This window comes from Osmerus mordax, chromosome 16 (genome assembly GCF_038355195.1).
Source record: "Osmerus mordax isolate fOsmMor3 chromosome 16, fOsmMor3.pri, whole genome shotgun sequence".
NCBI lineage: Eukaryota > Metazoa > Chordata > Actinopteri > Osmeriformes > Osmeridae > Osmerus > Osmerus mordax.
Window position 1 is genome coordinate 9,490,207 of NC_090065.1, and position 26,495 is coordinate 9,516,701.

The 26,495-nt window shown below is 42.9% G+C and overlaps 2 protein-coding genes across 2 annotated transcripts; one reads left to right on the forward strand and one right to left on the reverse strand.

The window, feature by feature from the left end:
• The first annotated feature begins 990 nt into the window (after positions 1–990).
• Positions 991–12,724, forward strand: LOC136958910 (double-stranded RNA-specific editase B2-like). The gene is made up of 9 exons (XM_067253040.1): positions 991–1,093; positions 6,195–7,132; positions 9,111–9,228; positions 9,835–10,003; positions 10,445–10,596; positions 10,751–10,919; positions 11,076–11,257; positions 11,398–11,583; positions 12,567–12,724. The coding sequence occupies exons 1-9, from the start codon at positions 991–993 to the stop codon at positions 12,722–12,724; spliced, it is 2,175 nt and encodes a 724-aa protein (XP_067109141.1).
• Positions 12,725–14,032: 1,308 nt separating this feature from the next.
• LOC136959486 (WD repeat-containing protein 37) lies at positions 14,033–26,335 on the reverse strand. The gene is made up of 14 exons (XM_067253828.1): positions 26,201–26,335; positions 25,184–25,351; positions 23,173–23,269; positions 22,754–22,849; positions 22,537–22,601; positions 19,748–19,883; positions 19,363–19,434; positions 19,176–19,220; positions 18,898–18,974; positions 18,391–18,625; positions 18,127–18,268; positions 17,127–17,261; positions 16,856–16,970; positions 14,033–16,586 (listed from the first exon to the last, which is right to left on the reverse strand). The coding sequence occupies exons 2-14, from the start codon at positions 25,319–25,321 to the stop codon at positions 16,455–16,457; spliced, it is 1,485 nt and encodes a 494-aa protein (XP_067109929.1). The 5' UTR covers positions 25,322–25,351; positions 26,201–26,335; the 3' UTR covers positions 14,033–16,454.
• Between the last annotated feature and the right edge of the window lie 160 nt (positions 26,336–26,495).

Genomic DNA, 26,495 nt, shown 5'->3' on the forward strand with positions numbered 1-26,495 from the left:
TTGATTGGAGTGTCATTCATTATTATAATGGGGAGTGTGATTGGCAGGGATTAAATCCTTGACATCAATTGAAAGTAGTGAGTGGAAATGGTAGGAGTGGATTATGTAAAGCAGATCAATCAATTTTATTTGGTGAGCAGACAGGTATCTTGTAGTTTTTATGGTTTGGACCTAACCCTAACCCAGTCCTACACACTCAGTCCAGTCTGCCTTCTGTGCTCAATCTGTTGTCTACTTCATCTTTATCTCCCAGCTGTGAGTTTCATCCAAAGCCTTCTTTCCGTTTCCTTGTTCAGTTGTGTAAGGCTAGAGGTGAACCCCAGTCTCCAAACCACCTCTACTAGACATCATTTCAAGGAGTAGGATGGTGTAAGCCAGACTGAGTCAACTTGGTTTCAATAAACATTGGGCTCTTATACATGATGTGGTAGAATATTCTTGGAGCTGGCTGTTCTATCTACAGCATATCACAGTTACCAAGGTTCATGGTACAGGTGGACACGTCAATAGCTAGGCTTGTAAGGTAATATCAATTGATTAACCTCTTATATTTGGTTGCAAGCTACTCTGGTACAGCTACCTGGAAATCTTTGACAGGATATGCGCTGTCCATGGTGCTGAATGTTAAGTGCATGTGTGCGCCAGCCGTGGGAAAAGTTTAAAATTGGTCACAAAGCTAATAGCCTACATGCGATGGCAGAAAAGCACGAGCACGTTCATGCATACTTTTAAAGCAAATTCATGTTGAGCTGGGAGTTTTTTCCTTTGAGTTTTGACGTCACCCTACAAAAACTGTTCACGGAGGGGAAATCAAAGCACTTTGGTGGGGGACTTGGATCATGCACGAACATCCTTCTTTTCTCGACTGCACTCCTCCAACATAGCGAATGTTCTCAGGGAAACGTCCACTCTACAGTTCATTAGTATCCATTAAAAAGAAAACAAAAGAACACCGTGAAGGCAACAGGCGTTGATAACGGAGTCTCAACGATGTCTGTGGACCTTCAAAACAATAGCCAACCTGAGAAAACTTCAGACTGTGGTCTAAAGAGCAAGTTCAAAAGGAGACGAAGGAGAAGGTGTATTAGGAAAGGTTAGTTACCGAAACCGGTGCCAATGTCGAGATAATGTGCTACATTGATAAGTCTAAACTGTTTTACTCACTGAACAAATTAGTTTCAAGGTTGTTCATGTAGGCTACCTGTAAACCATGTGTACTGTGTACCAATATACTGGTATGCCTACCCTTATCTAAAAACAACAACGTGTAAAACCATGCTTGTAAAACATCAATTTCCTACACAACCCAAAAAATATTATTATTTACTTTTATCGTTATTATTATTACTATTAAATCTAGATGTATCCGATTGTTTATCCGATTATTACGGTAGATTATAACAGTATGATACAGAACACGTTATGCTCTGGCAGCTCTTATCAAACACTGTTGTGTATTTGTGAACAGTATGTTGTTTTTGAACAATATGTTGACTTTTCATGCCATGCCTAAACCTTAAACTCGGGTTCTAGAACTAAATTAAATCCTTTATAAGGACTAGTATTACTCCAATCAATCACTTGTCCTCCACAATGTCACCCATTATTTGATGGCTTTGATAACCCTCTACCCCTGATATTTAAGAGTTCTCTTCATCATGAAAGCTTTCATGATAATTATTATGGTCTTTGAGGCAACAGGTTGACATTTTAGGATTACATTGTCATTGTTCCTGTCATACTAATCCTGAACAAATGCTGCAGATTATTTCATGAAAGGGGGTTATATTAAGTCCTATGCTCATTCAAAGTGCCTAAGCCTTTTCCATTACATTTGTGACCTAATGGTCATTTTTGTTTAATGGGGAGGTAAGATGGTGGAATTGACTGAAGGAACGACCATTTTTAATGGGATGCAATATTGTGATGACCTGCATCTCCCAGCATTCTGTTGTCATCATCATTGACCTCCTTCTGGGGTTCCTCTTCAGAATGAGTTGACAAGAAGGCTACTTGTTTTGTATTGGCATGTTGATTGGAGCGCCATGTGTCGTTTCTGAATGTCATACTGTTAGTGGAGAGAGAGCCAGCAGGAGACTAAGTGGGGCTCTGGAAGTGTCTACCTCTTATTCAATATTTTTTTATTTGTTTAATTATGTCATTATTTTCTTTTGTGGTATATTATAGAGAGGTAAAGTCTCTGAAGTACATATTAATTAACCATTGCCAAATCGACAGTGGTTTCAGAAGAATAATTAAACATCCAACTATTATTGTAACTGTAAATACAATTTTAAATTATTACACAAATACTGTCCCTAATCCCAACAAGATTACAATGATGGAACAGCAGCTGCTGTTTACTAATTTCCATCATCTGTTGTTGTCAACCCAAATGTGTTGTTTTTAGCCCCACTGTGAATATTCGATTCAATTTTCATAATCACACTCTTGTAGAGCAAAGGTAATTTAATCATTTGCATTCACATTGGCACTTTCAAAATTGCTTTCATATGGCTTTTCGGTGGGACAATTGTCACAGCACATACAACACCTGACAGAACAGGATGTCCAAAACTGTCCATAGGATGCCATTGTTCTCTTGTCAATAGATCTCCCTCCATTTTTTAGAAGAAGACTGAGTATCACATGAAACACAGACGTTCCTCTTTAAAGAAAAACGTTCCAAGTTGAGCTACGAACCGTAAGTTGTAGGTAATTAACCTTCCTAAGGAAAGCTAAAGAACAAGTATCTGTTGTGTAATGTCAGTTCACCAAACTCAGGATAGTGCAAGCCACAGAGGGAGGCTCTTCCGTAAGCAGGCATGTCGAATTAGGAATTTTTCTTCCCGAAGTCAAACAAGTGAATGAGACAAGAGGGAAGCTCCTTCTTTTCTTTCCTGCACAAAGGAAAGTGTGTGTGTGGCCTGACTGTCAATATGAGGCTTCAGATGACCGAGACAGGCTGAGTGCTTGACTAGCATTCACTTAGCCAAAGTATCTCCCGACATCAGGTTAAACACTGATCCTGGCCTGTTCTCCTCAGCACGGACAGAATTGAGTTACAATAAGTCAACTAGGAATTTAAATAATTCACTACTGATACTTTAACTATTCATACCGTATTGTCTCTCTTAATCTTAAAAACTGTCACCCTCTACAGTGTATTTTTCTACTATGCAGTATGTATTTTAACTGTTACAAGTTAATTGAATAAAACCCCATTTGACATTATTGGGTTACCTTTTTACTCGTTCATATCTTTCTTCCAACACTGTTTTTATGTCTACCCCGATGAATCCTTGTTCCTCCTCAAGACTTCCATTGGCTTATTTCTCGCCTCATTTCATCTCCCCCCAGCTCCTCCTCTCCATGCTGAGCTGGTATATTCAAGTGAAGACAAATGATAAGCAATTTGTTGCCATTATGTGTGAGAAACACTTATTTGAGCCTCTAAACGGGTGGAATTGTGGAAATGCCATGCATGTGTGGAACACAAGCTGACAAATTTGCACTTGTGGGAAAGATGTAGTCCTTCTTGATGATGGTTGATGTGTTGTGTATGAACTCCACAGTTCAGCATGAATGAAGAAGCAGAACTAGTAAACTACAGAATGTCTCTGGCATAGAAAGCCCATCCTTCAGCACTTTCTATTTCAAGTGGAATTTTGAGTGAATTTACCATATCATATTTCTTCTAATTAGATTGTCATTGGTTTGCTTTATTTGAATAGCACAGTTACTGTACTGTGTGTCATTGTATACAGTAATGTAAGACCGCTTTATTGTTTTACTGCCTAAAGTAGACAGGATAATGATGTTCCCAGAGTTTCTCTCAAATCTGCCTCACACGTTCAGACGATCCCCCTCTCTGTGTAATTTGCTGAAGGGGGCTATTATCATGACCCTGATGCTGGGATGCTAGGATGCAGTTTCTTTGTATCATTTGCTTGATGATAATTACAGTGGCAGCACGTAAGCCACCATATGGGAAAGTTACAATTTACGTCTGCCAACTTGTTTACACAAATACGGATTGATAGTACAGGATTCTAATGATACAGTAGTTTGTACAGAAACAGTACAGGAATCCCATCTATCTCAGTTTAATGTAACTAAATAGTTGACTATGTGAGGGAAGACAGTGTTTACATATCCTCTGGAAGAGAGACGTCCAAGGGGTACTTCCTTAACTGACCAGCTAAACCCTCCAATCAGGGTCTGGCAGAAATCATTTTCAACTATCCACTGAGTCACAAAACAGCTTTCAGCAAACACACTAGTGGTTGGACATACAGATCGCACATATGAACCCAAAGTAGCCATCCTTACTCTTGAAGATGTTTATGTAAACTGCAATTTATCATCATCATTGCTCGAGTGTCAAACCCCTTATCACTGACATTGACCAGCCAATATTATAAATAATAATAACAGGACATTAATACAGTCTGCTTCAGTATACTGTACAATCTATCTAAGAAGTTGACTGTTTGCTTGCCCTTGAGAAAAGACAGTATGCATTAAGAGTAAATGAAACCACTTTCCATTAATTATGCTCCAGCAAATGAGATTATCCATGGCTGTCAGGCCACATACACTGGACGCGTGTGTTTTTCACTTTCCTCTGCCATGCCTAATTTCATTATTCTATTAAATAAGGTTCATTAACAATGAGCGGATGAAAGAACGTTTCGTCTGGGGCTTGATAAACAGTGACTGTGGAAGATGATATGAGAAAGTGATAGGAGATTCCATTTCTACTTTCCATCAACGTTGACGGTACGGGATTTGTATTTGACATGATCTGTTTATGAACCATTGATATCTCGGTGGAAGGGGCAGTGGGGTGGATAACAGTATCATTTGAAATAGTCAGGTCATTCAGCAGCCAGTGTGGCTTCATACTGTCATTGGCTTTACATGTTGATTATGCAGAGCATGAAAAATACAGGAAAGATACAGCACACTACTCACTACCGTACATACATGATGAGTGGGTGTTCCCACAAACTGTAAGTAATACTTAGCCACATCTGTAAACTTAAAAATGTATAGCAATATAGCTGACACATTTCATGTTATGTAAAGCCAAAAGCAAATGTTGTGCATCTATCTGTGTTTTAGTTTCTTTTCTTATGAGCATTAGACTTAGACATGGTGTACAAGTACAGGTGGCTCAAACTGTACTCTGGAAACAAGTGATTAAGCTGTAGTTTCCTGTGAGGCTGTGTCCTGGTTAATCCGAACTAATGCTAAGGAATGCATGCTAATGGGGATCATGCTACAGTTCATGGAATACACTCTACACTACACATTTACTAGGCTAAACACCATTGTCAAATTCATCCCCTCCACTCACATACACACACATGCATCCACCCACTAACAAAACACACACATCCACAGACACTGTACACACACACACACACACATGCATGCTTGCTTGCATGCATATGCACATAAGCACAGTGCTGCAACAGTAGATACATCAAAACCAAAACCAAGAGCAAACGTTTGTGGTGTACGCCGGTAATCTGGTCATGTCAACCTGGGACCACAACGGTAAACCCCGTCATTAATAATGGACAACCTTTACATAAGTGTTTTCCTGTTTCCAGTGGTGAGCGACAGTGAACTACAGTATAACTGGTAACAATTCGATCTACAGTAAGAATATAAAGGGTAGAGAATAATTGATTCTACATATGATAGGGGCATAATAACTAAATGTGACGATTTGAGAAACTTTTTATACAATGCATATTTCATTGTTTTGCAGCATTATGTAACCATAAACTCCATAAATTAACTCATTTTCTTAATCTTGTTTGTTGAAACACTGGTTGTTTGCCCCAAAAACTGACTTAATTTGCTATGTAAATCCAGTAGTTACAATAATATCAATTAGATATCTGATGGATCTTTACCCTCGGTTCTGTTCTGTATTGTCTTCTGTTTCAGAAGGAGTCAGCATGGTATCATCCTTTGTAGATCTGAAGAGGGAAAGTGAACCTTGGAGACCATCAACAGAAGATGGGGACAATTCAAGTAATGAATCTGTTTGTGTGTTTCTTTATCTGCAATTCTCATGATTTCAAGCAAAACTATTCCATCCATGATGTCATGAAATGTGTCAACGTACCTAGAGAGTCATCTAACAGTGATGATTTCCCCTCTCATCTGGTTATCAGGTTCCAGCAGCTTGGAGGTAAAGGAAAATCAGGATAGCAGAAACCACACTGAGCGTTCCACACCATCAAAACAAACAACAACCATACACAAAGCCTTCCAGAGAGCCGGGACACGAGGTCTGAAGAGAAAGCAGCCTTTGGTGGAGGGCAAAGACAGGCACCTCTACCAACTCCAACTGACCTCTAAGCGAACAGCCTGGTCAGTTAGTCAGAAGAATGCCCTGGTGCAGCTAAATGAGCTTCAACCAGGTCTTCAGTATGAGATAGTATCCCAAACAGGACCAGTGCATGCACCTGTGTTTGCCATAAGTGTTGAGGTCAATAGCCTGAGGTTCGAGGGGCGAGGACCAACCAAAAAGCAGGCTAAGATGAGGGCGGCAGAGCTGGCCCTTCGCTCCTTCATTCAGTTCCCCAACGCCACCCAGGCTCATTTGACCATGGGCAACCTCACCAACACCACTTCAGACTTCACCTCCGACCTTGCGGAAGTAGCCAGTACCCTTTTCCAGGAGTTTGATCCATCCACACAAAAGGACTATTGCACGACAGGTGTAAAAGAATCAGTTTCTACAGTGTATGACCATGGAAGACTAATGTGTTTCTCTCTGGATTTAATGGCCTCAGCGGACCCAAAAAGGCAAAGCATTGGCTCTACCATCATGGGGCAACTGAGTCCAGTGGCTATATTAAATGACCTGCATCCAGGGTTGAGGTATGTCTGCCTTACAGAGAGAGTGCAGGGAAGGCCTATTAGGAGTTTTGTGATGGCTGTGAGAGTGAGGGGGAGGGTGTTCGAAGGATGTGGGCGCAGTAAGAAGCAGGCCAGGGCCCAGGCAGCAGAAGCAGCCTTGCAACAGCTGTTTAATGTCAGCCTGGGGCGGTGCAGAAACTCCTTCGGTCAGGCTGCCTATGGGACGAAGAGCAGTCAGCTACCTCAGGTGAGTATCCTTTCTTTGAATTCAATGCAGAATTTTTTCTTCAAATGTTTTATAGCATTACATCGTTCCGAACCATTGCTTTGGTTTGCAATCAGATACATGGGAGACAGAAGCGCATTGGAAAACATCTATCTCAACTTTCAAAACACACTTAGGCATTCTGCAAATCACGAGCCTGTGTTGCTGTTAAATGACTCATCTGAAACACACCTAATTGTCCTGAGCCTCGTTGAGTTTTCCTGCCCACCGTGGCTACATTCTGTATGTTTGAAATGGCATCCGCGAATGTGTTTGAGCTGCTCGGACTGTCAGCCAATGAAGTGTGTTATATCAGAATAGCGACCATGTCCGAGAGATTGAGGGCTGAATACTGTCCCGCATGCCCAAGCGCAACAGCTAAACAGTACTCTCGTCTCCCTGGCCTTGCTGGAACTCTCCCTTTGTCATACTTGCTATCGTGTCCTCGAAGATCTGTCTCAGAAGTTTAGCTTAAAGAGAGTTATATCACTGCCCCAGTGGACTCTGTTCTACTCAGCGTTCCCTGTCCCACCAGTGTTTCCCCCACCATTATATTAGGGGGGCGCCCCGCCCCCCAATGGCACCCCCCGCCCCCCCTGGAAGGTCAAGTAAATAAAAATAAATCGCCAGATCACAAAATAAGTAATTCAAGGTTACCTTTCCTATAAAACAGCTCTATAGCTCCCTCTTTTATTAAACAAACTAAATGGCCTTATGTGTTTTATCTTATTTACACGACGGCATGTCATTTCTGTCTGTACATGGTCGGGAGACCATGTCTCCCCCCCCACCCCCCCAAAGCTGTAAACCTAGGGGAAACACTGCACACCATTTTGCTATGGAGTTGTATGGAGTGTTTTGGGACATTTTATGCTGGCCGTAAGTTGGATCTTATGGTTAAGAAAGTCAAAGAGGGTTGTCACAATTTGTGTCAGGAACGGAGATATCATTAGTCCAAAATGTCCAATGTGGTTTCAGATTTGATCTATTTTGGACAACATCATCGATATTTTCAAAAAAGTATTGGTTGGTTTTGGTAGGTCTGAATTAAATAAAAATGTTTCCTCCCTCCGGAGAACTTAGAATCCTCCTCTTCATTGAACAGTCTGTCAGGCAGCAGGATGCACTAATGAACATTATTAGCACACATTAGTGATGAAGGAGGAGTCTCAACTCAAGGAGATTGGAGTGGAGAGGGGAGGAGGTGTGAAGAGCATATTAATATAACCGCTAATTGTTTAACACTCTCATTACACATGACCTTGTGGCATGGTTGTCTAGATTACACAATTTTTCAGAAACTCAAGATGTGTATCATTTAATATATAATCAAATATATTAGATATCCAGACTTGTATTGGACTGGTAACTTCAGTCATCATTGAGTTTTGTATTTGTAACTTTGTTAGTAGTATGTTGTCAACCTATTCTCCCGTTTCTCATCATAAAAACAATATATAATGCTCAATTGGGTAGAGGTTTCCAAGGGAAATCACATGAATTGTACTGGGAGCTACAGTGAGCTGACAGGGACAATATTTCAGGCGTCACTCGCTGGTTGAGCTGACGGAGAGGAGCTGACATAATCAATGAGAGAGCTGTCACAAAATGATGTGGCAAGTCTATATGCATTGTCTAGAGAGATGACTCCCTCGGACAAAATGGGGCAGGTCCACAGCTACCTGTAGATGCAGAACTATTTTCTAGTTATTTTGGATTGAGACAGGACAGAACAGGACACATAGAGGAGAGACACATACTACATCTACAGACTGATAAATAACAGAAACAGAACAAAAATATTCTATTCCAGTATTCTATTCAGAGAACGTTTTGTGGCTTCATTCTGTTTCCAGGTCCATAACTATATGTTACAATGAAACTGAGTACATGAGCACATACAACTGTTATTCTTGGTAATTGAAAAGTTACCTGTTGAGATGTTCTGTTTTTATGACAGTGCTTTGCAGAGCAAGTATTCCACATGGTGAGAGAGAAATACTATGAGCTGTCTGACAGGTGCTCCAAAACCTCGCACACCCATCACAAAGTTCTGGCAGGAATCGTGATGACCAGAGGTAAGATATATTTCTGTAAAATATTTAACAGGTCCAGTTCTAAATTGAGCCAGTGGTTTTGATTTGACACCCTAAAACCTGTTAATTCCACCACCAGAAGTTGGTTGAACCAGTTCAAGAACATGACCACAAAGTAAACAATTGCATGAGGAATAATCTAGATAATACTACACTTCATACCCTTCTATGGATGCAGGCAGACATTCATTACAGGTTTACAAATATTTCATGAGATCGGAACACAACAACAATACAAGATTGGTGTATCGTGTTGGTTTTTCATAACGTTAGTACAATTTATTATTTATAGACTATTACTTAGTGTCTCGGAACATTGCAGTGATAGTTTAATTAAAATGTGGATTCTGAGTGAGGTGCGAGGAAGTTTAGATACCCTATACGTCACTTCGGTCTGACTTCATGGAGTTGTGGTGTAGTGCAATGTCAAATAGTATTTGTACAGTACTGTACATATATATTGCATGCATAAACGTGTACCTTGTAGTGTGTAGTTTAATTCAAGCTGAGGAACATCACATCATACATATAATGCAATCAGCTTTGGATATATACTTGAACAGTCATTTTTGCCATGGTCTCCCTCAGGTTTTGATTGGAGACAAGCCCAAGTTGTGGCCTTGGGGACAGGGACTAAATGTTTAAGTAGCGGGAACAGCAGTGACCAGGGACTGGCTGTCTGGGATGCCCATGCTGAGGTTATTACCCGGAGAGCCTTTGTTCGCTTCCTCTACTCTCAACTGGAACTTCTCCTGGGGTAAGATTGCACGTGTAATTAAATCAAACCAAATTGTATTCGTCCAGCACTTCTCACAAGCAATGTCACAGAGGGCTTCACAGATCCCCCACATAACTGAGCCTAACCTGTAAACATACACTGAGCTGATTTCCTAGGAGATCTAAGATTACAGACAGAATGGACAATATGCATTAACAGTTGTTAACAGTTGTTTCGTCAAGGAAAAGGGATTATTCTACTGGATGTGTTCAATCAAAAGTATGAAAAACTATAATCTGGTCCTTTCACAGATACTTTCAGTGATACAGAGAACAATTCGTTATCACTTACTAATTAGACCCATTGACCAAGTCCTCAAGTGACATGCTTTTGCTGACAACCCCCTTTTTCCTCACATGAATGCTTCAGAATAGCCCGAAAGGACACTTGAAACATGTTCTTCTGTCCTTGTCCGTGAAGTGAAAGGAGAGACGACACGGAGGCGTCCGTCTTCATCCGAGGCCCTGGCCCTGGGTACCGCCTGAGAGACGGCGTCCTCTTCCACATGTACGTCAGCTCATCCCCCTGCGGAGACGCTCGCCTCAACTGCCCCTACGAGCTCACGGCTACCCGTAAGAAACCCGTCCAACAGTCCACCGGTACACACCGTGCTATACGCTGTAATGCCTCGGGGCCTCTTCAAGTTCCATTGTGGTTTTTTCGATAAGCATGTGCTCGTATGAGCGCAGTCTCATCGTCTTGTCATGATTGCGTCCTGCTCTGTAGAACCCAGCAGCCACCGATTGGTAAGGAACTTCCACTGCCATCTCAGGATGAAGATGGAGGTGGGCGAGGGCACACTTCCTGTAAGTGTGAGGCGGCCCAATCAGAGATGGGACAACGCACTGGTGGACCAAACTCTTGTTACCATGTCCTGCACTGACAAAATGGCCAGGTAAGCTCGACATGGATGGAATATGCATACTCCCTACCGTGGAAATGTATTTATGCATGTGACACTATCTATTTCAATCGTTATCTATCCCTATGTGTTTTGTCCCTTTTACTGGCATTTATCATACCAGTACATCCGTTCACCTTGTTTCTCTAGGTGGAACGTTCTAGGTCTTCAGGGTTCCCTCGTGTCTCACTTTGTGGAGCCGGTGTACCTCCACAGCCTGACAGTGGGCAGTCTGTGTCACACTGGTCACCTGGGCAGGGCCATGGTGCGGCGGCTCGGCCATGTCACCCACCTGCCTTGCCCCTACAGACGCACCCACCTGCTCCTGGGCTGTACGTACCACACAACCGAGACATCTTGCATGCACGTCCTGCAGTAGCTTGTGTCATCATGGTAGTAGCTAAGGGCAGGTTGTGAGGTTGATAGGTGTCTTCCAGGCTCTTAACTCCAGGCTGTTGTCGTGCCCCCCCAGGCCTCAGTAGCAGTGAGGGCCGCCAGCCAGGGAAGGCCCTGCCTTCCAGTATGAACTGGAGCTGGGGTGATGGAGAGCTGGAGGTGGTCAGCAGCTCCACAGGAAGAAAGGAAGACTCATGGGTGCCATCTCGGCTCTGCAAGCACTCCCTCTTCACTCGTTGGCAGAGACTACATTACCAGGTGGGTACATCAATGAGAAACTGCATGGCAAAATTCAGGTAATTCAGTCTGTGGTTATTTTTTGGAGAGGCCTTTATTTATTAGTACAAACCACTCTTCCATAATTCCACTCTAAGATGCACATGTGGAAAAAGCATTGCTAAGGTGACCTGACAAGTACTAAACAATTGTTTAAATGGAAACCCTGAATTGGACTTGCAAAGCCGATGGAATCCATCTATCCGTGTGCTTGTAGAACATTTCCATCTAAGGCTAATTAGGATGATGTTTATTTAAGATTTAGGTTGCCATATAGTTTTATTCTTATTGTGAAATTAAATATGCATGTGTCACATTCCTAGGTTCCAAATGGCGATGGTAACATTTAAATGTCAGTAGAGACGTCATTATTTTTAAAAGCATTTCAATACTTTCCAGCAGCTTATGTTCTCTTCTGCACTCAGTATAAAAGTAAACAGTAAACACAGTCATCGGAAAAAAAATTCCTGGCTGTATTTAATTAAAAAAATGTGCAGGAAGGGAGGGTGAGTGCAAGAGAAAGAAGATGCATGAAAGGATGGGGCAAGACAGAACAAAGGCAAAACAAAAAAAGGAAAAGAGATGAGCGAGGAAGGGAGAAGAAAGAGAAAGAGAGAAAGTGAGTGAGTGCGTGAGTGTAATATCAGGTAAAGAATAGCATGAGAGAAGAAAAAACTGAAAGCAGAAGAAAGTTAATTTGCTGGTGAAGATGGCCCAGCTGTTGAAGTTTGCAGTTTGTGCTGGGTCATTACTTTTTATTCTGTCTGGGTGGCATGTTTTATTAACCCAAGCCGTTTGTCTCCCCCCTCCCTCCCTCCCTCCCTCCCTCCCTCCCTCCCTCCCTCCCTCCCTCCCTCCCTCCCTCCCTCCCTCCCTCCCTCCCTCCCTCCCTCCCTCCCTCCCTCCCTCCCTCCCTCCCTCCCTCCCTCCCTCCCTCCCTCCCTCCCTCCCTCCAGCTGAAGAGAGGAGAGTTTGGTGTGGAGAACAAGACATACTTGGAAGTCAAGATGGCCGCTAAGACCTATCAGAAAGCCAGGCAGAAGTTTGTCCTCTCTCTGCAGGACTCGGGGCTGGGAACCTGGGTTAGGAAACCACCAGGCCAGGAGGACTTCCAGATCAGTGTGTGAGTGTCCAGACACCACGGTGATGGAGTGTAGGTCCGTGTTTGTAGGTGTGACTGTGTGATTGACCAAGAAAGGGCGAGGAGAGAAAGGGACATTAGAAAGTTTTCATGTGAGTTTGTGTGTCCAGAATAAGATGAGTATATGGCTGTCCCTTCTTTCCAAACTAACAAAAGGCCCCAAAGATGATCCTGTCTTACATCTTACCCACATGTAATAGTCATTCAGTCCCACCTGTTGAGTTGTTGACACAGATGAGAACACAGGAAAGTATTAAGTCTAGTTATCTGTGAGAAAAGAGAACTCTCGGTTTTAGTCAGGTATGCAATGTTCAAATCTGCTGATTCATGCACACTTTATGATGACTCACTATGAATCAGCGGGACTGAAGTAAAAGCTTTTAGTGCTCTTAACTGTCTCTCACTGAAACAGCACCGCTAATTCATTGTTTGCGCTCATGGCTGAAATTCAGCAGTAAAGCTCATGATTAAATCATATCTGTTTCTTTTTCTACAAGTTAAATGCTACATTGTTTCTGTGACTTCCCTTTTTGTGTTTCTTTTAAGTGCTTTAACATGTCACTGTTATTACAGGGCTGTTTTATGTCAAAGTTTTGGTTTGATTTCTAAAAGAACATTACTAAATGTGTAATTGTAGCAGACAAAAGAGACAGGACTTGGTAAAAAGGATAATGGACAATGAGGGACCTCTAGTGGTACAAAGAGGTCACAACAGGAATATGGACAGGGTGGCCCACTAATTTAGAACTACTGGTAGAGGAGAATGGTACCATTTGTGAATCAACAAATGCATTTTACCTGCTTACAATATGACAAGGTTGTGTGTGACACATATGACTAGAATAGTACTCTCTTGAAAGGTATTCTCTTCTTGAATGGTCAACTATGTTCCTCAATTTAGTAGATTGTTGTATTTCTATTATTTGTTCAGATGTTCATTTGATCTCTTTGTATGTATAGCAAATGTGGGAAAGCTTGTACCGTAGTAAAGGGCTTGTGACTGTGTATATTTTTGCTGACAATAACAGATACTCATAGTTTGTCTTGTAGTTTTGACAGATAGCCATTGTTACATTACACTCTTGTCAATTTCAGTGACTTTTGATATGTGGGATTTAAATGAATATTTTTGTTATAGGAAGTAAATTTGCTAATTTGTATTCAACTGTGTGCTCTTTTCCTGATGAGCATGATACAAGGTCAATCTTACCTTGTTCAAAATCATATACATCATTTTAAAGATACTGACAAGTCCAACTTAGAACCAAGACAGAAAAACAGACAGTGTGAGGGAATGAAACACATTTTATTCATTACCCAAGCTGAAGCTTGTTCCTTATACATAGCTATCTCACAAAAATGTCTGCCAACAAAATGGTTTCACCACCTCACGAGGCTTGCATGGTGGGGTTGTTTTTTTAGCACATTAAACATCATTGGGTTAACACCACAACACCACAGGTTAACAAGACTATTCACTGTTGATTCTGCCTGACATGTACTGTGTGTGGCTATAGGTTTGGGAGGTTGATATTGACATTTCTCTCCAGTGACATTGACAATTGACAAGATTACTGTACAAGAGAGAACTTTGAGATGTGAAACGTGACCAAAACAATGACAAACAAACAGAACATGGTTTAGCTAAGCATAGACTTTGCATGACTAAGAAGAAAGCTTTCAGATGCTCATCCGCCTAGTTCCGCGAGAACGAATCCATTACAAAATACTGTCAAACTAAAAAGACACATTCACAGGTCAAATAGTTGGTGATATTTCTGTGATCTGTAAGTAAACGGTCTCCCTTCCATCCAGGATGCTAGGAGGGCTGCCGTCTCAGGTAGGTTGCCTTCTGGTGATGCTACACATTTACTCAGCCATCTATTGATGAAGCATTCGTAATCTAGCACTGGCAAGGTACTACTGGTGTACACATTCACCCAGTACTACAGGATAGAAGCACTGTTTGCATATTATTGCACAAACTAATGTCCACTATCCCTCCTACACTGGAGCCATCCATCCCTGCTGGCAGGGAGATAAGTGACGTGGTAACACAGCTAGGTCAGCTGCCGAAAGCAACAGCCCTTTAGAAGTAGCAGCTGCTTTCGTCAGGGACTTCTATGCACTTCTAGTAAACATTGCTGAAAAAACGGGTCCAAATGAAAGACAACCCCGTGAAATGAACAGGCTAGTAAACGCCGCAGCACACATACACCCTAAAACCAAAACGGGCGACCTTTAAAACTATGGGAATATATTATAATTCATATGGTACAGTTGTGCCTCAAGTTAAAATGGTGCTCAGGTGAGAAGCTTTCCAATAATTAATTTGGTTTGGTGCAAGGAAAGTTAAATGATGTACCTGATTTTGTCTAAATTATGGAAATGTTTTGTTTGTGACTGCTATATAATGGGCCTGAGAGTCACTACTACTATATACTAATACTGTACTCATGGGGTCTATTCAAGATACAAATACAGTACTACAGTTAGATACACGCAACAGAGCAGGAATGTAAGGTTTGCAGCTTTGGATGATTCCAATCGACTATACTGAAATACGCTCTAAATATTCACGCCATCAAACACACGCAATTTGTAATAATGACATCAAAAATATTCCCCATAAGCAATTGTCTTTTCTATCCGTTTCTCTGCTTTGCTTTGGCTGACATTAAAACCTTGACAACTCAGCCAACAAGCTATTACAGCTAATGCACTACGACGCTATTACGAGATTTTGCTCAATAATTAGTACAGCGCAATTACGAAGTATGACTGTTCTAACCTAGTATTGTTCATAAGTCCTATACATAGCAGTAATTTTATACAGCCTTGCTCTCAGACTCAATTACCATTACCAACGCAGGAAACGGCTGAAGACGATTTCGGTTCAAGCTTCCCCCGTACACCCAACTATTTAAAATGGCACAATGTATTGTCTAAAATAGGATTGTGTCAATTCTGTACAACATATGCAAGGGCAAAAAAATATAACAATGCAAGAAACTGTAACAACTTGTTCGATTGCTTGTTTCTTCAACAACAACAAAAAAAGGTGCATGACTGAACGAAAAAATAAACAAACACTGACTTTCTCAGAACTGCTCTCAGAAATGTTAGTGACCAGTGCTGAGTTTGAGTTGCAGAAGACAGGTGTGTGGACTGGTCAACTTAGTTGAAAATGTGAGTCTGCTGTAATGGCACATTAATGCAGCTAGGCTAGCTCTTAAGTCTGAGCTGGTAAGATGGGCATGAAGCATGTATGCGAGGCGTGTCGCAACAAAATGCCTATCGTCGTGAACACACGTCTTCAAAGCGTCCTTTGAAGAAAGCGAGGCCGACCTCTCGTCCCCTGCATCGGACAGCTCTCATTGTGCTGAATTCTTAAACAGCACATTCCTAAAATCACATTTCTATACATGGGTGGGGGTGGGGGGTGGGTGGGGGTGGGGTGCAAAGTTTGGAGAAACCACACGTCGTTCACACACTCAAAACACATGTTGGGTAGTCGTTCCGGACTGTGCACAGGTGAAGGGGGCCGAGAACATGTGACAACACTCATCAGCAGGGGGAGCCCCCCCGCCCCCTCCTCCCTACCAGAGGGTGGGTGTGTGAGTGCTGAAGCATGGGGGGTGGTGGTGGGGGGGTTTCAGTGAGCACGTGGGGCCAGGCTGGGGGGCCCAGAGCCTCCCCAGGTTCCCCCTCCTTCTTCACTTCTCCTGCAGCAGGGCCGGGATGTTGATGTTCCAGCCGATGGCCTGCCGGTCAAAGCCGCAGCTGAACAGGTTGCAGGAGGCGTTGTCCTCGCACCAGGCGGAGCAGCACACCATGCGCCGGTGGCCCTGACGAGTGACACGGGGGAAAGGGGGTTACACGAAACCAGGGACATATGACATCGTCCTGGCACCAACAGCACACGGCCGCTACAATGTTTCATATCTACTACCCTAGTGTGAATCACTTGACCAAGACTGGGTATCTACCATCTCTTGCTGTCTAGCGATGGGTCAGACTGGGTAGGCCCACTATTAAGCCAAGTAAAAACCTCCAATTAAGTCTGAGAGAAAGGTGGAATGCATTTCTTTATTTTCTGTATTGTTGTGTGTGTTACCTGTCTGTTGCTGCGTGGGAGCCGAGCCAGCCGCACTCCAGACATGTCAAACAGCCGGACTTGCCGATTGTCGTGAGGAAGAGCTATGATTCTTTGGTTCACTGACACGCTTATCCTAGAGGGGAAACAGCAACCAGCAATCAGGCTTAGTGGTGCCAATGCGATTTTCAAACATCAAATAAGACTTCGGATTTGTCCGCTAAATAGTTCCCTCTGTATTGTAAGGTTTAGGAGCTCCCGTAGCCCCCCCCCTCGTGCCCCCACGGCCCACCTGTTGACCGCCGAGTCCGTGCGGATGGTCGCGATCGGTGACCTCATGTTCTTCAGGTCCCACACTTTGACCGTGCGATCGTCGCTCCCCGACACCACGTTATCGCCCACGGTGAAGACCGCTGACGTCACCGTGCTGGAGACGAGGGGACACACACGTACAACACCGGTCAGCACTACGCCACCACTCCGCCTTCCTGCTGGTGGAGGCTGACAGACTGCAGAGGGCTGGTGTTTCTATTCCTAATCTGCGTTGTCAGCCTCAAAGACAACTGGGACGGGGCAAGGGAACAGGCTGACTGCCCATGTGCGGTTCACCGTTTGCACAATCCTTCAAAAGGAAGGAGAAAGCGGAGGAATGCCTCGAGAGCCGCCTGGATGTCCCAAGTGACACACTCCTTCACCTTGATGTCCCAGGTGACACACTCCTTCACCTTGTTGTCCCAGGTGACACACTCCTTCACCTTGATGTCCCAGGTGACACACTCCTTCACCTTGTTGTCCCAGGTGACACACTCCTTCACCTGGCTGACTGACATCCCTTCATCTGATCTAGTGTGTTGGCATTAGCTGCAGTATTGCTAAAAAAAAGAAAAAACTGAATGTACTGTATTGTCCCCCATGGTGTACGGAAGACTGAATCGGACCCCCGTAATCTAAATTGAAGCCCAGCTTAATAAGGGCTAATTAATGTCACATCGCTGGTGGCTTGTTTTAATTCTTTCAGCCATGAAATCTGCTCCTCCGTGACAACAAATGTGATGACTATCACTTTAAAGCGGGTGTCACATACACTTTAAAAAGCCTGGTTGAAGCCATGCAATTATTGTACAGTTTTTTAGGGGGAAGATGGGAAAAAATATAGCCTGTGACATTTATAAAAAAATTGGTAATTTGCTCATTTTCAGAGTCAAGTGTCACTTTAAACGGCAACAAATCTACAGTAGCGGTGATGAACAGTGCTGGTACTTCCTGGGTGTGTCATCTAGGGACATACTCACTCGGTGTGTCCCTGGAACACGTTGACAGAGTGGATGGAGGGGTCTCTGAAGTCCCACAGACGGAAGGTGGTGTCTCTGGACGAGGTGACCACGAGGCGCTGGGTAGGGTGGGTGCAGCAGTGAGTCAGCTCCTGGTCATGGCCTGGACACACACACACACACACAGAAAGGCTGGGTCACCCACCGGCATACTGTCCCAATACCTTGCAGAAAAGCAACGCCAGGCCAAGCCCAAGCTCCGGTCGGCAACCCTGCAGAACTGACCGGTCAGCGTGTGGACCAGCTCGGATGTCTCCACGTCGTAGAGATTGGCAGCGCGGTCCCAGGAGGCAGTGACCACCTGCTTGCCCCCCACCAGCCAGTCGGCGGCGATGACCACGCCCTGGTGGCTCCTGAGGGTGGTCACGGCCACGCGCACAGACGGACACTCGTTAGGGCCCTCGGCGTCTCCCTCCGCCTCGTCCTTGTCCGAGAAGTCGATGTCGTCCTCGCAGGGCACCTGCCGGAGGGACGCACGCAGACAGGCACAACTGGGTCACACGGGTGGAGAGGCGAGCTGACCCACTCTCTGATCATTGTGCTCTGGTGCAAATGTAATTTGTCATGTCATTCATTTAACCTTCCCTTGTGTTTGTCCCCCATACACACACCATCATCTACCATTCAACCATTATCTGGAATAAAATAGTAGAGAAATAGATGGGTTCTACAAATGTGACATGGGACAAGGTTCGGGTTCCAGTAATGCAAGGTCCGGCTCTCCCAGCTTACACTGATGTCTGCAACAGGCTGAGGGGTGGGCAGCTGCACCATGTATCTCCAGATATGGGCCGTCTGGTCACCAGAGGCTATGGAACGAACACACAGAGACAATCAGGTGGAACACAAAACGTTATTTTACACGAAATTCCTTATTTTCTCAATATTTCACTACTAGAATAGTACGAGCCGTTGTTTTCGAATAAAGCCACAAATGTGCAGTCTAACGAATCTGTGCAGTACAATATAAAGAAACAAAGGACATTTTTCACCATGACAAGCACCCTTACCTGTAAGAGCCATCTGCTCAGTGGGATGGAACTTTATAGAGTTGACTAGAGAGAGACAAGCAACAAGAGACATATTTCAAACCAACAATGACAAAATAGCTGAGGAATAGGGGGTTTGCTATAAGCAAAGACCGACAGTTTATCAATAAATGTACTGTGCAATCCAACAGGTCTCCACTGGTCCTACCTGATCCCTGGTGACCCACGTATTTGAGCAGGCATTTCCCCGTCTCAATGCTCCACAGCATAGCAGTGTGATCTGCAGGCACGAGAGCGTGTCATGATTTACTCTACACTGAGTCATCAAGGCCCATGAAGTATGTGTGATACATGTGTCTCTCGGCGTGCACAAGTGCAATGTGAATTCATGTCTGAAGGTCACCTTTAGTAGGAGGCTTAACTATCCAATCACTTACAGCTTTACCAATCACAACCATGATGGATGTAGCTGAACCACTTATCCAGAGAGAGAGGACAGGTGGGTTCAGGAGCTTAGTATTTGAAATGTGTCCAACGTGGAGCATCAGAGCTGGACAAAGTTGGACATGTCTAAAGAGGGAGGAGCTTGTTACCTGCTGATGCGGTCCCCAGCACCACGGGCTGGGTCCTGGTGACACTCAGGTCCCAGATGCCATCCCTGTGGCCCACGTACTCCTTCACCAACTGGCACACGGCCCTGGATGTGGTGGCTTTGAAACTGGACACAATCTAGGGAGGTGCGGGGAAGAGAAATGAGGACGTTAGAAACCGGGGGGACCTGGACTCAGGCAGCTCGCACCAAGCAAGCAGGGGGAGAGGAAAGCAGGGACAGCAGCACTCAGGGGGTCGCGAGGGATCAGTCAGCGAGGTACCTTAGGCATTGCTAAGAAGCTTGGGTGGTTTAGATATTTATGTCATCTGACTGAGTTGGAGTGTCATGTCATTAATCAAAACTGGAATTTTAATGAGAAGCTGTGAAAAAGAAAACAAAACACACAAGGGGATAAAGAATAGATTAAGCAGTTTACAGTAAAAGAAAAAAAACATGAAATAATAGTCAAATAGTTATTGTCAACCTCCTGCCAGTTGAAGACGTTTACGTTTAAGATAGGCATAATACAAGGTGGACTTCTGTCAGCCATTGGACACAAACCACTTAACATCTTCCCACTGTAAAAAGCAGGAGGGAAAAGGGCCAGTCATAAACTTCATAAAGAAATGACAATTTTCATAGACAACTGATCAAGAAACAAAATATTAAAGGTGCAGTCAGTTATATTTACTTTACAGATTTTACGATCTTAAATTGCATCATACTTCCACATTTTATACCGGATTCAATAAAATATGACAAATGACAGTCTAGTGCTATTAGATGTTAAAACTGTGAACGAGTTGGGTTTATCATTAGCTGACAGCACCTTTAACAAACACTCAACAGCATAATAATCACATGGATAACCACAATGTTATCCAAATAAGTATGTCAGAGTCAGCATCAGTCGATTGCTAAAAGAGCAAGCATTTTGGGAGATAGTTCCCATAGCGGCAATTTCCCTGGAAAGTTCAAGAAGGATTTCTGGAGAAAACGAAAGTAGTACTCAAAAGTAACTGTGCGATAGAGATCCCTACAAAATTATACCTTATAGTATGATTTTCTTAACTTTGGAGACTGAACAAAAAATGTCCAGCTGTGTGATCTATGAATACACTGTGACATATTTGAATGAAAAACATATTTTTTGTTTGTATGAATATAACAAACAGCACTTATTCTGGATTTCAAAGGAGCTAGTAAGAATCCCAGAACCTGTGTAAATGTAATACTGCCACAAAATGCTCCTAGCAAAAAGGCCAAAAGCATAAGGAAAAGCTATAGAAATTACAGCAGTTCATGGGGTGTTTCCAAAGTGTGGACTGCAATGAGCATATCAACTTGTTGCTTGTTTGACACAAGTGAACATCAGCATTAGAGCCCGACCGATATATCGGCAGGCCGATATTATCGGCCGATATTGGGCATTTTCCAAACTATTGGTATCGGCTTTTATTAAGATTTTTTTTTTTTTCAAAGGACTTAAAGTTTGATATCTTAAGTTTGTATTTTTATACATTTTATTTATCAGAAACTGCATTAACATACTATTTTAGTGAGGAAATAATAACAGGAGTCAGATGGCTGAGCAGTTAGGGAATCAGGCTAATAATCAGAAGGTTGCTGGTTCGATTCCTGGCCATGTCAAATGACGTTGTGTCCTTGGGAAGGCACCTAACCCTACTTGCCTCGGGGAATGTCCCTGTACTTAGTCGCTCTGGATAAGAACTTCTGCTAAAAGTGACTAAATGTAAACGACAAATAACTACTGTTAGGGAAATCAGTTTGTTTTGTTACGCGTTTCTGGATTTGTAAAATATTCTTTTATATCGGCCAATATCGGAATAGCGGATTTTTAAATCCCCAAATATTTGTATCGGTATCGGCCTTAAAAATCCTTTATCGGTCGGGCTCTAATCAGCATAAAGCAGTTGACTTTGCTCCAAGTGGCATTTCCCCCAAAACAATTCACTGCAGTGCAAAGTACACGCCAACTGTGGCTTCATCACAAGATGGAAGACATGCTGCTGGGATTGGTTAACTCTAGCGAGCAAGTCTAAAGGCTAGAGCTGATGTTTAATCAGGTGAACAGCCAACAATTGGAGAGGGCCTAGCTCTTGCCAACAGGCCACACACACTGTTCCATGATGAACTAGTCTAATTGATATAATTAATCCTAAACAATACAAATGTGATCTTGCCTTTATGTGCATGATGGCTAAAGAGCTCTGAACACTTTCAGTAATGGACTAATGTACAAACAAAAACGTACACGGACGGAAACAAGGATGCAACTTATTTGGAAAGCCTTAGTTAGTGAGAGACAACAATTAGTATTTTCACATCTCACTAAAAGAACCTTCCAAAAAATTCCGTCCTACATTTGAATCCCCAAGTGCCTTGGAGATGATGTGCCAACCCCATGGCTGGGCTGTTCATGCATGATGGCACATGGGGGGAATGAAGAAGTTACCCATGAGTCTCCACCCCACAACTCCCAGTTCCCCACATTGAAGTTGCGGGGTCCACCTGCTATGCCGTGGAAAGAATGTGAGCGCTAAAGCACAAAGAGAAAGCAGTACCATTTGTTTAGTCATTCCAAGTCATTGGAACTCCTTGAACAAACCAACCCGTTTTAATCTCGGACAACATTACTGTCAACATGACAAAAGTGGAATATGTTTCTATTACACCATTTAGTTTTTGTTATACTACTAGCTTGTTTAGAGACTGTTTAAATCAAAGGGACTAAATCGTGCGAGGCCGAAACAAAGATGATAACTTTACCTTGCTTGTAGAAGCCTTGTAGGTGGTCTTCAGCTTTTGAGACAGTTGGCTTGTGCTATGACTCGCTGGAAACAAACAAGAAAGATGTACAGAAAAGTGAACTCCAAGGCACAGATTTTCTGACTGGAATCGTGTATGGCATGGCATCTTGGAACGCAAAGCTATGCTAACCTATAAAGCAATGCAGAATGTCAAAAGTAATGTTTGGGCATCAAACCTTTTGCTTTAAGGGCTCCCTTGGTGAGGTCTCCCCCTTCAATGGTTTGACCTTCAGCCGTTAAGCGATCATTGAGGGTTTCGATCTCTCTGCGCACTGCAAAGCATTGAAAGCAACGTTGTCACCCATGAAACATCAACATCAATCACAGCCTTACATTTACATTTAGTCATTTAGCTGACGCTCTTATCCAGAGTGACATACAGTAAGTACAGGGACATTCCCCCGAGGCAAGTAGGGTGAAGTGCGTTGCCCAAGGACACAACGTTTATTTTGGCACGGCCAGGAATTGAACCAGCGACCTTCTGATTACTAGCCTGATTCTCTAACCGGTCAGCCACCTGACTCCCTTAGCGCATGCAGGTTCCTGCCGTTCATTTCAAAGCGATGTACTCAAGCAGTCCGTGTGCTCTACTTACACTCAATGTTTTCAATGTAGAGGTTTTCAAACTCCCTCTCAATCTGGCCAAACAGGTCCAGAAGATTGCTCCTCAATGACAAGGGCAGTTTGGAATCCTGCAGAAAGGAAAACACAGGAGTATAATGTTAAATCAAGAGCATCAAAAGACTGCAGATACCGTATCAGACGGCATAGACTAAAACACTGAAAAAGGCTACATGTACAGTAAATTGCAAGGAACTCGCAATGCTACTTTTATAGTACATCTATGATAGCTTCAAGTTAAAGATAGGTACTAGTTGTTTGGTACTACTGTAATGGAGGGATGTGGGCCAACGACTAATAGCTAAGGATTTGGAATACTAAGATCTAAGGATTTGCAATATGAAGATCTAAGGATTTGGAAACCACTTGTAACTCTACGTTCCCTACTACAACACAATGCAGCAATTTCAAAGACTCTTAGGATGCATGGTACACTCGTTGGTAACAAAAAAACATTTGTACCTGGACCTTTAAGTAAAGTTACAAATGTGCTATAGAAAGATGATATGTAATGTATCTATCTATCTTTAGAAAGCAGAATCTAAAGAACTAGTTTAGTACAGACTCCTACTGTGGACAAAATAAGAGCAATGTCCTCAGCAGCTATGGAGTCTTTTTAAGGAGCTCAGTGGAGCGTACTAATTGCATTCACAGGCTCAGTAGCCAGGCTGGATGTTGTAGGAAGGGACAAGGACAGTGTGCCAGAGTGAAGGGCCCTGTGGACAGAGTGGTTCAAAAGCTACTGCTGAGGGGTATTCGATAGAACCTGTCTCTAAGATTTATTTTCCTTTTTACAGAAGCATGACTCATTTAAGAGTGTGTAGGCTAACCGTTCTGATGGTTAAGAGGATAAACACATTTTGTGTGTTGAAGACGGCTCAAGTCTAGGAACTATTTAACAGGGTACACACAACTACATTATATTCTGCTACATTGTCAACATTTCTAACACCCAACTTACCTCCATCCTCAAGTAGGTTTCCAGATTTTCTGAAGACTATGACCATTCAAAACAGGTCAGAGTAAAAACAAGAAGTCATAAGAGAGTAAAAGCCGAAAAAGAAACAGTTCCCTTTTCTGTCACAATGTGGTTCCCACAACTTGAAATCAGATAAAACAATGTTTTAAATGGCCAGACAAACAAGATGCAACTTCTCTCTTGAGTTGGTTGCTTTCCCTTTTTATGTAGTGGCTGTGGTATAAAGGAACTGACTGATAAAGTCAGCCTCCTTAATTACGAGGCAGAACTGAGCAAATCAGAATCAAGGACTTCATCTCCTTGTTAAATTTGCAGTGTGAGGAACATTTCCTGGTTTAAGATGTAACAAATTATTACACATGGGGGCTTTTAAATAATATTGACATTTCTGTTTTTGAGGAGAGACAAATCATTAATCAACTGGTTGGAAATTCAAAGATTGTAATAATTCACATAGCACAGTTTCCACTCTATAATTAGATTGTACCAGACGTATCAGACTGGTTGTATTACTTCACTTTAGAGTTCAGCCCACTCATCATCTCAGATGGTTTATAAACTAAAATGATTTGGCCATTTCTCCTTAGACAGCTAAATTGACAGTGGGGAAAGAACCTCAAGGCTAACATTCATTGATTCTTCAGATACACTTAGAAAAACAACAATGTGGTCACTAAACTGATGGATGTCAGTCTAATTAAGCCTACTTAAAATAAGTGAGCTTTATGGTACTTGACACAAGAATAAGAAAAAAGGTAGGCCAAAAGTAGCAGCCTAGCTATTGCAATGTCATTACTACCCTATCCAATTCCTCTGGAAACTCACACACCTGATCAACATAATGCAGAACATATGTATCGAGCACCCATGCTTAGTGTTAAAAACGTATTTAGCACTAAACAGTGTCTACTGTTTAGTGACTCCCTCTGATTTAACCCTCTCCAACTGACTCCCTCTGATTTAACCATCTGGTCCCTTCATTTTCCCTTTGGCTTTCTGCCCTCACCTGTCCCTCCAGCATGTCTCTCTGCAAGCCTGTGCGTTCCTGCTCGGTGCTGTTGGTCCTGCGGATGGACAGGCTGTGGGACTTGCGCTTCTGTTTGGCCTGACGGGCGGCAGCACTGCTTCCACTTTCTACAGGCATCCCTCCTCACACACCTACTGAACCTCCAATCTGTGGAGGAGAAACCAGCAGGCAAATGATCAAACACCCAAGTACAATGGATCTGTTTCAAAGAAGCTAGTTTACTAACAGTGTTCCTGACAACAAAATGTCATTTTTGTTGTATAAAAAAAACCCGGTTCGGGCAGGAGATTAAAAAACCACTGTAGCTAAATGTAAACTAAGAAACAATCTAATTAACAGCGCTTGCGTTCAAGAGAGGCAATTTAATATAATGGTTATCATCATGTTGTGGATCATGACTCAAGTGATAGAATTTTTGGGCCTGGCCTAGCTGACTTGCTACTACTAGCATTAAGCTAACCATACTGTTTCAGGTAGCCTGATCTATCTACGTTTTCGTCATATGACAGGTAAAAGGTCTGAATGCAGCAATTTTCCACATGTAGTTAACCTAAAAGCTCATTTACATCAGTATGGCCGTAGAGTAATTTACACGCATGACTGTCATATTCAAGTCAGTAAACAGACAGGCAAAATATTTGGGTTAACTAGCAATCTACTTAGTTAGCTACTTAGCTAGCAAGCAAGACTATTACCACAGCTTGCTCGCTACTTCAGCTAGCTGCTGCTGTACGCTCGCATTACTTGCAAAATGCATAGCAAGACAGCAATCGAGGTAGTTTCCCTTCCTTCCATTCGGACATTCATTTACTACATTAGGTACAGCACCTCACCTCAGTCAAACAGTTCTAACTAGCAAAGCTAGTAAATGCTTGTCTACATGACGGGCACTGTAATGTAGGTTGTGATCAGCTAGCTAACTAGCTATCTTGCTAACAGAACAGCTAGACTGGTTTGCTCGCTAGCTGCAGAAGACTGTACAATTAACATACTTACAAGAACGACTATATATGCAGGTGTGTATTCCAAGTTGTATGAATGTGTCCAGCGACCATCTTTTAACAGACGGACAAATCTTTTTAATTGGCTTGGCTGCATACAGCCTAGGGTCCTTGTTGACGTCTCACCAATGTCCCCTATGTCAAAACAGTTGGGAAGAGCCGACTTGATTAGCTTCATCCGGGACACCAGAGAAAGTGACGCCTTTTATGAGCCCATTTCAGACAAACTCAACCTCTGTTAATGTTCAATAACACCCTGAACAGATGGTGATAACAAAGATTCAGACTAT

Coding starts and splice junctions, on each gene's coding strand:
- LOC136958910 (XM_067253040.1), top strand. CDS start 991: ATGTCTGTGGACCTTCAAAACAATAGCCAACCTGAGAAAACTTCAGAC. Junction 9,229..9,834: donor AGGAATCGTGATGACCAGAG/GTAAGATATATT, acceptor GGTCTCCCTCAG/GTTTTGATTGGAGACAAGCC. Junction 10,004..10,444: donor CAACTGGAACTTCTCCTGGG/GTAAGATTGCAC, acceptor TTGTCCGTGAAG/TGAAAGGAGAGACGACACGG.
- LOC136959486 (XM_067253828.1), bottom strand. CDS start 25,321: ATGCCTGTAGAAAGTGGAAGCAGTGCTGCCGCCCGTCAGGCCAAACAG. Junction 19,435..19,747: donor GCTGGGGACCGCATCAGCAG/GTAACAAGCTCC, acceptor TCGTGCCTGCAG/ATCACACTGCTATGCTGTGG. Junction 19,221..19,362: donor CGTGGGTCACCAGGGATCAG/GTAGGACCAGTG, acceptor GTCTCTCTCTAG/TCAACTCTATAAAGTTCCAT.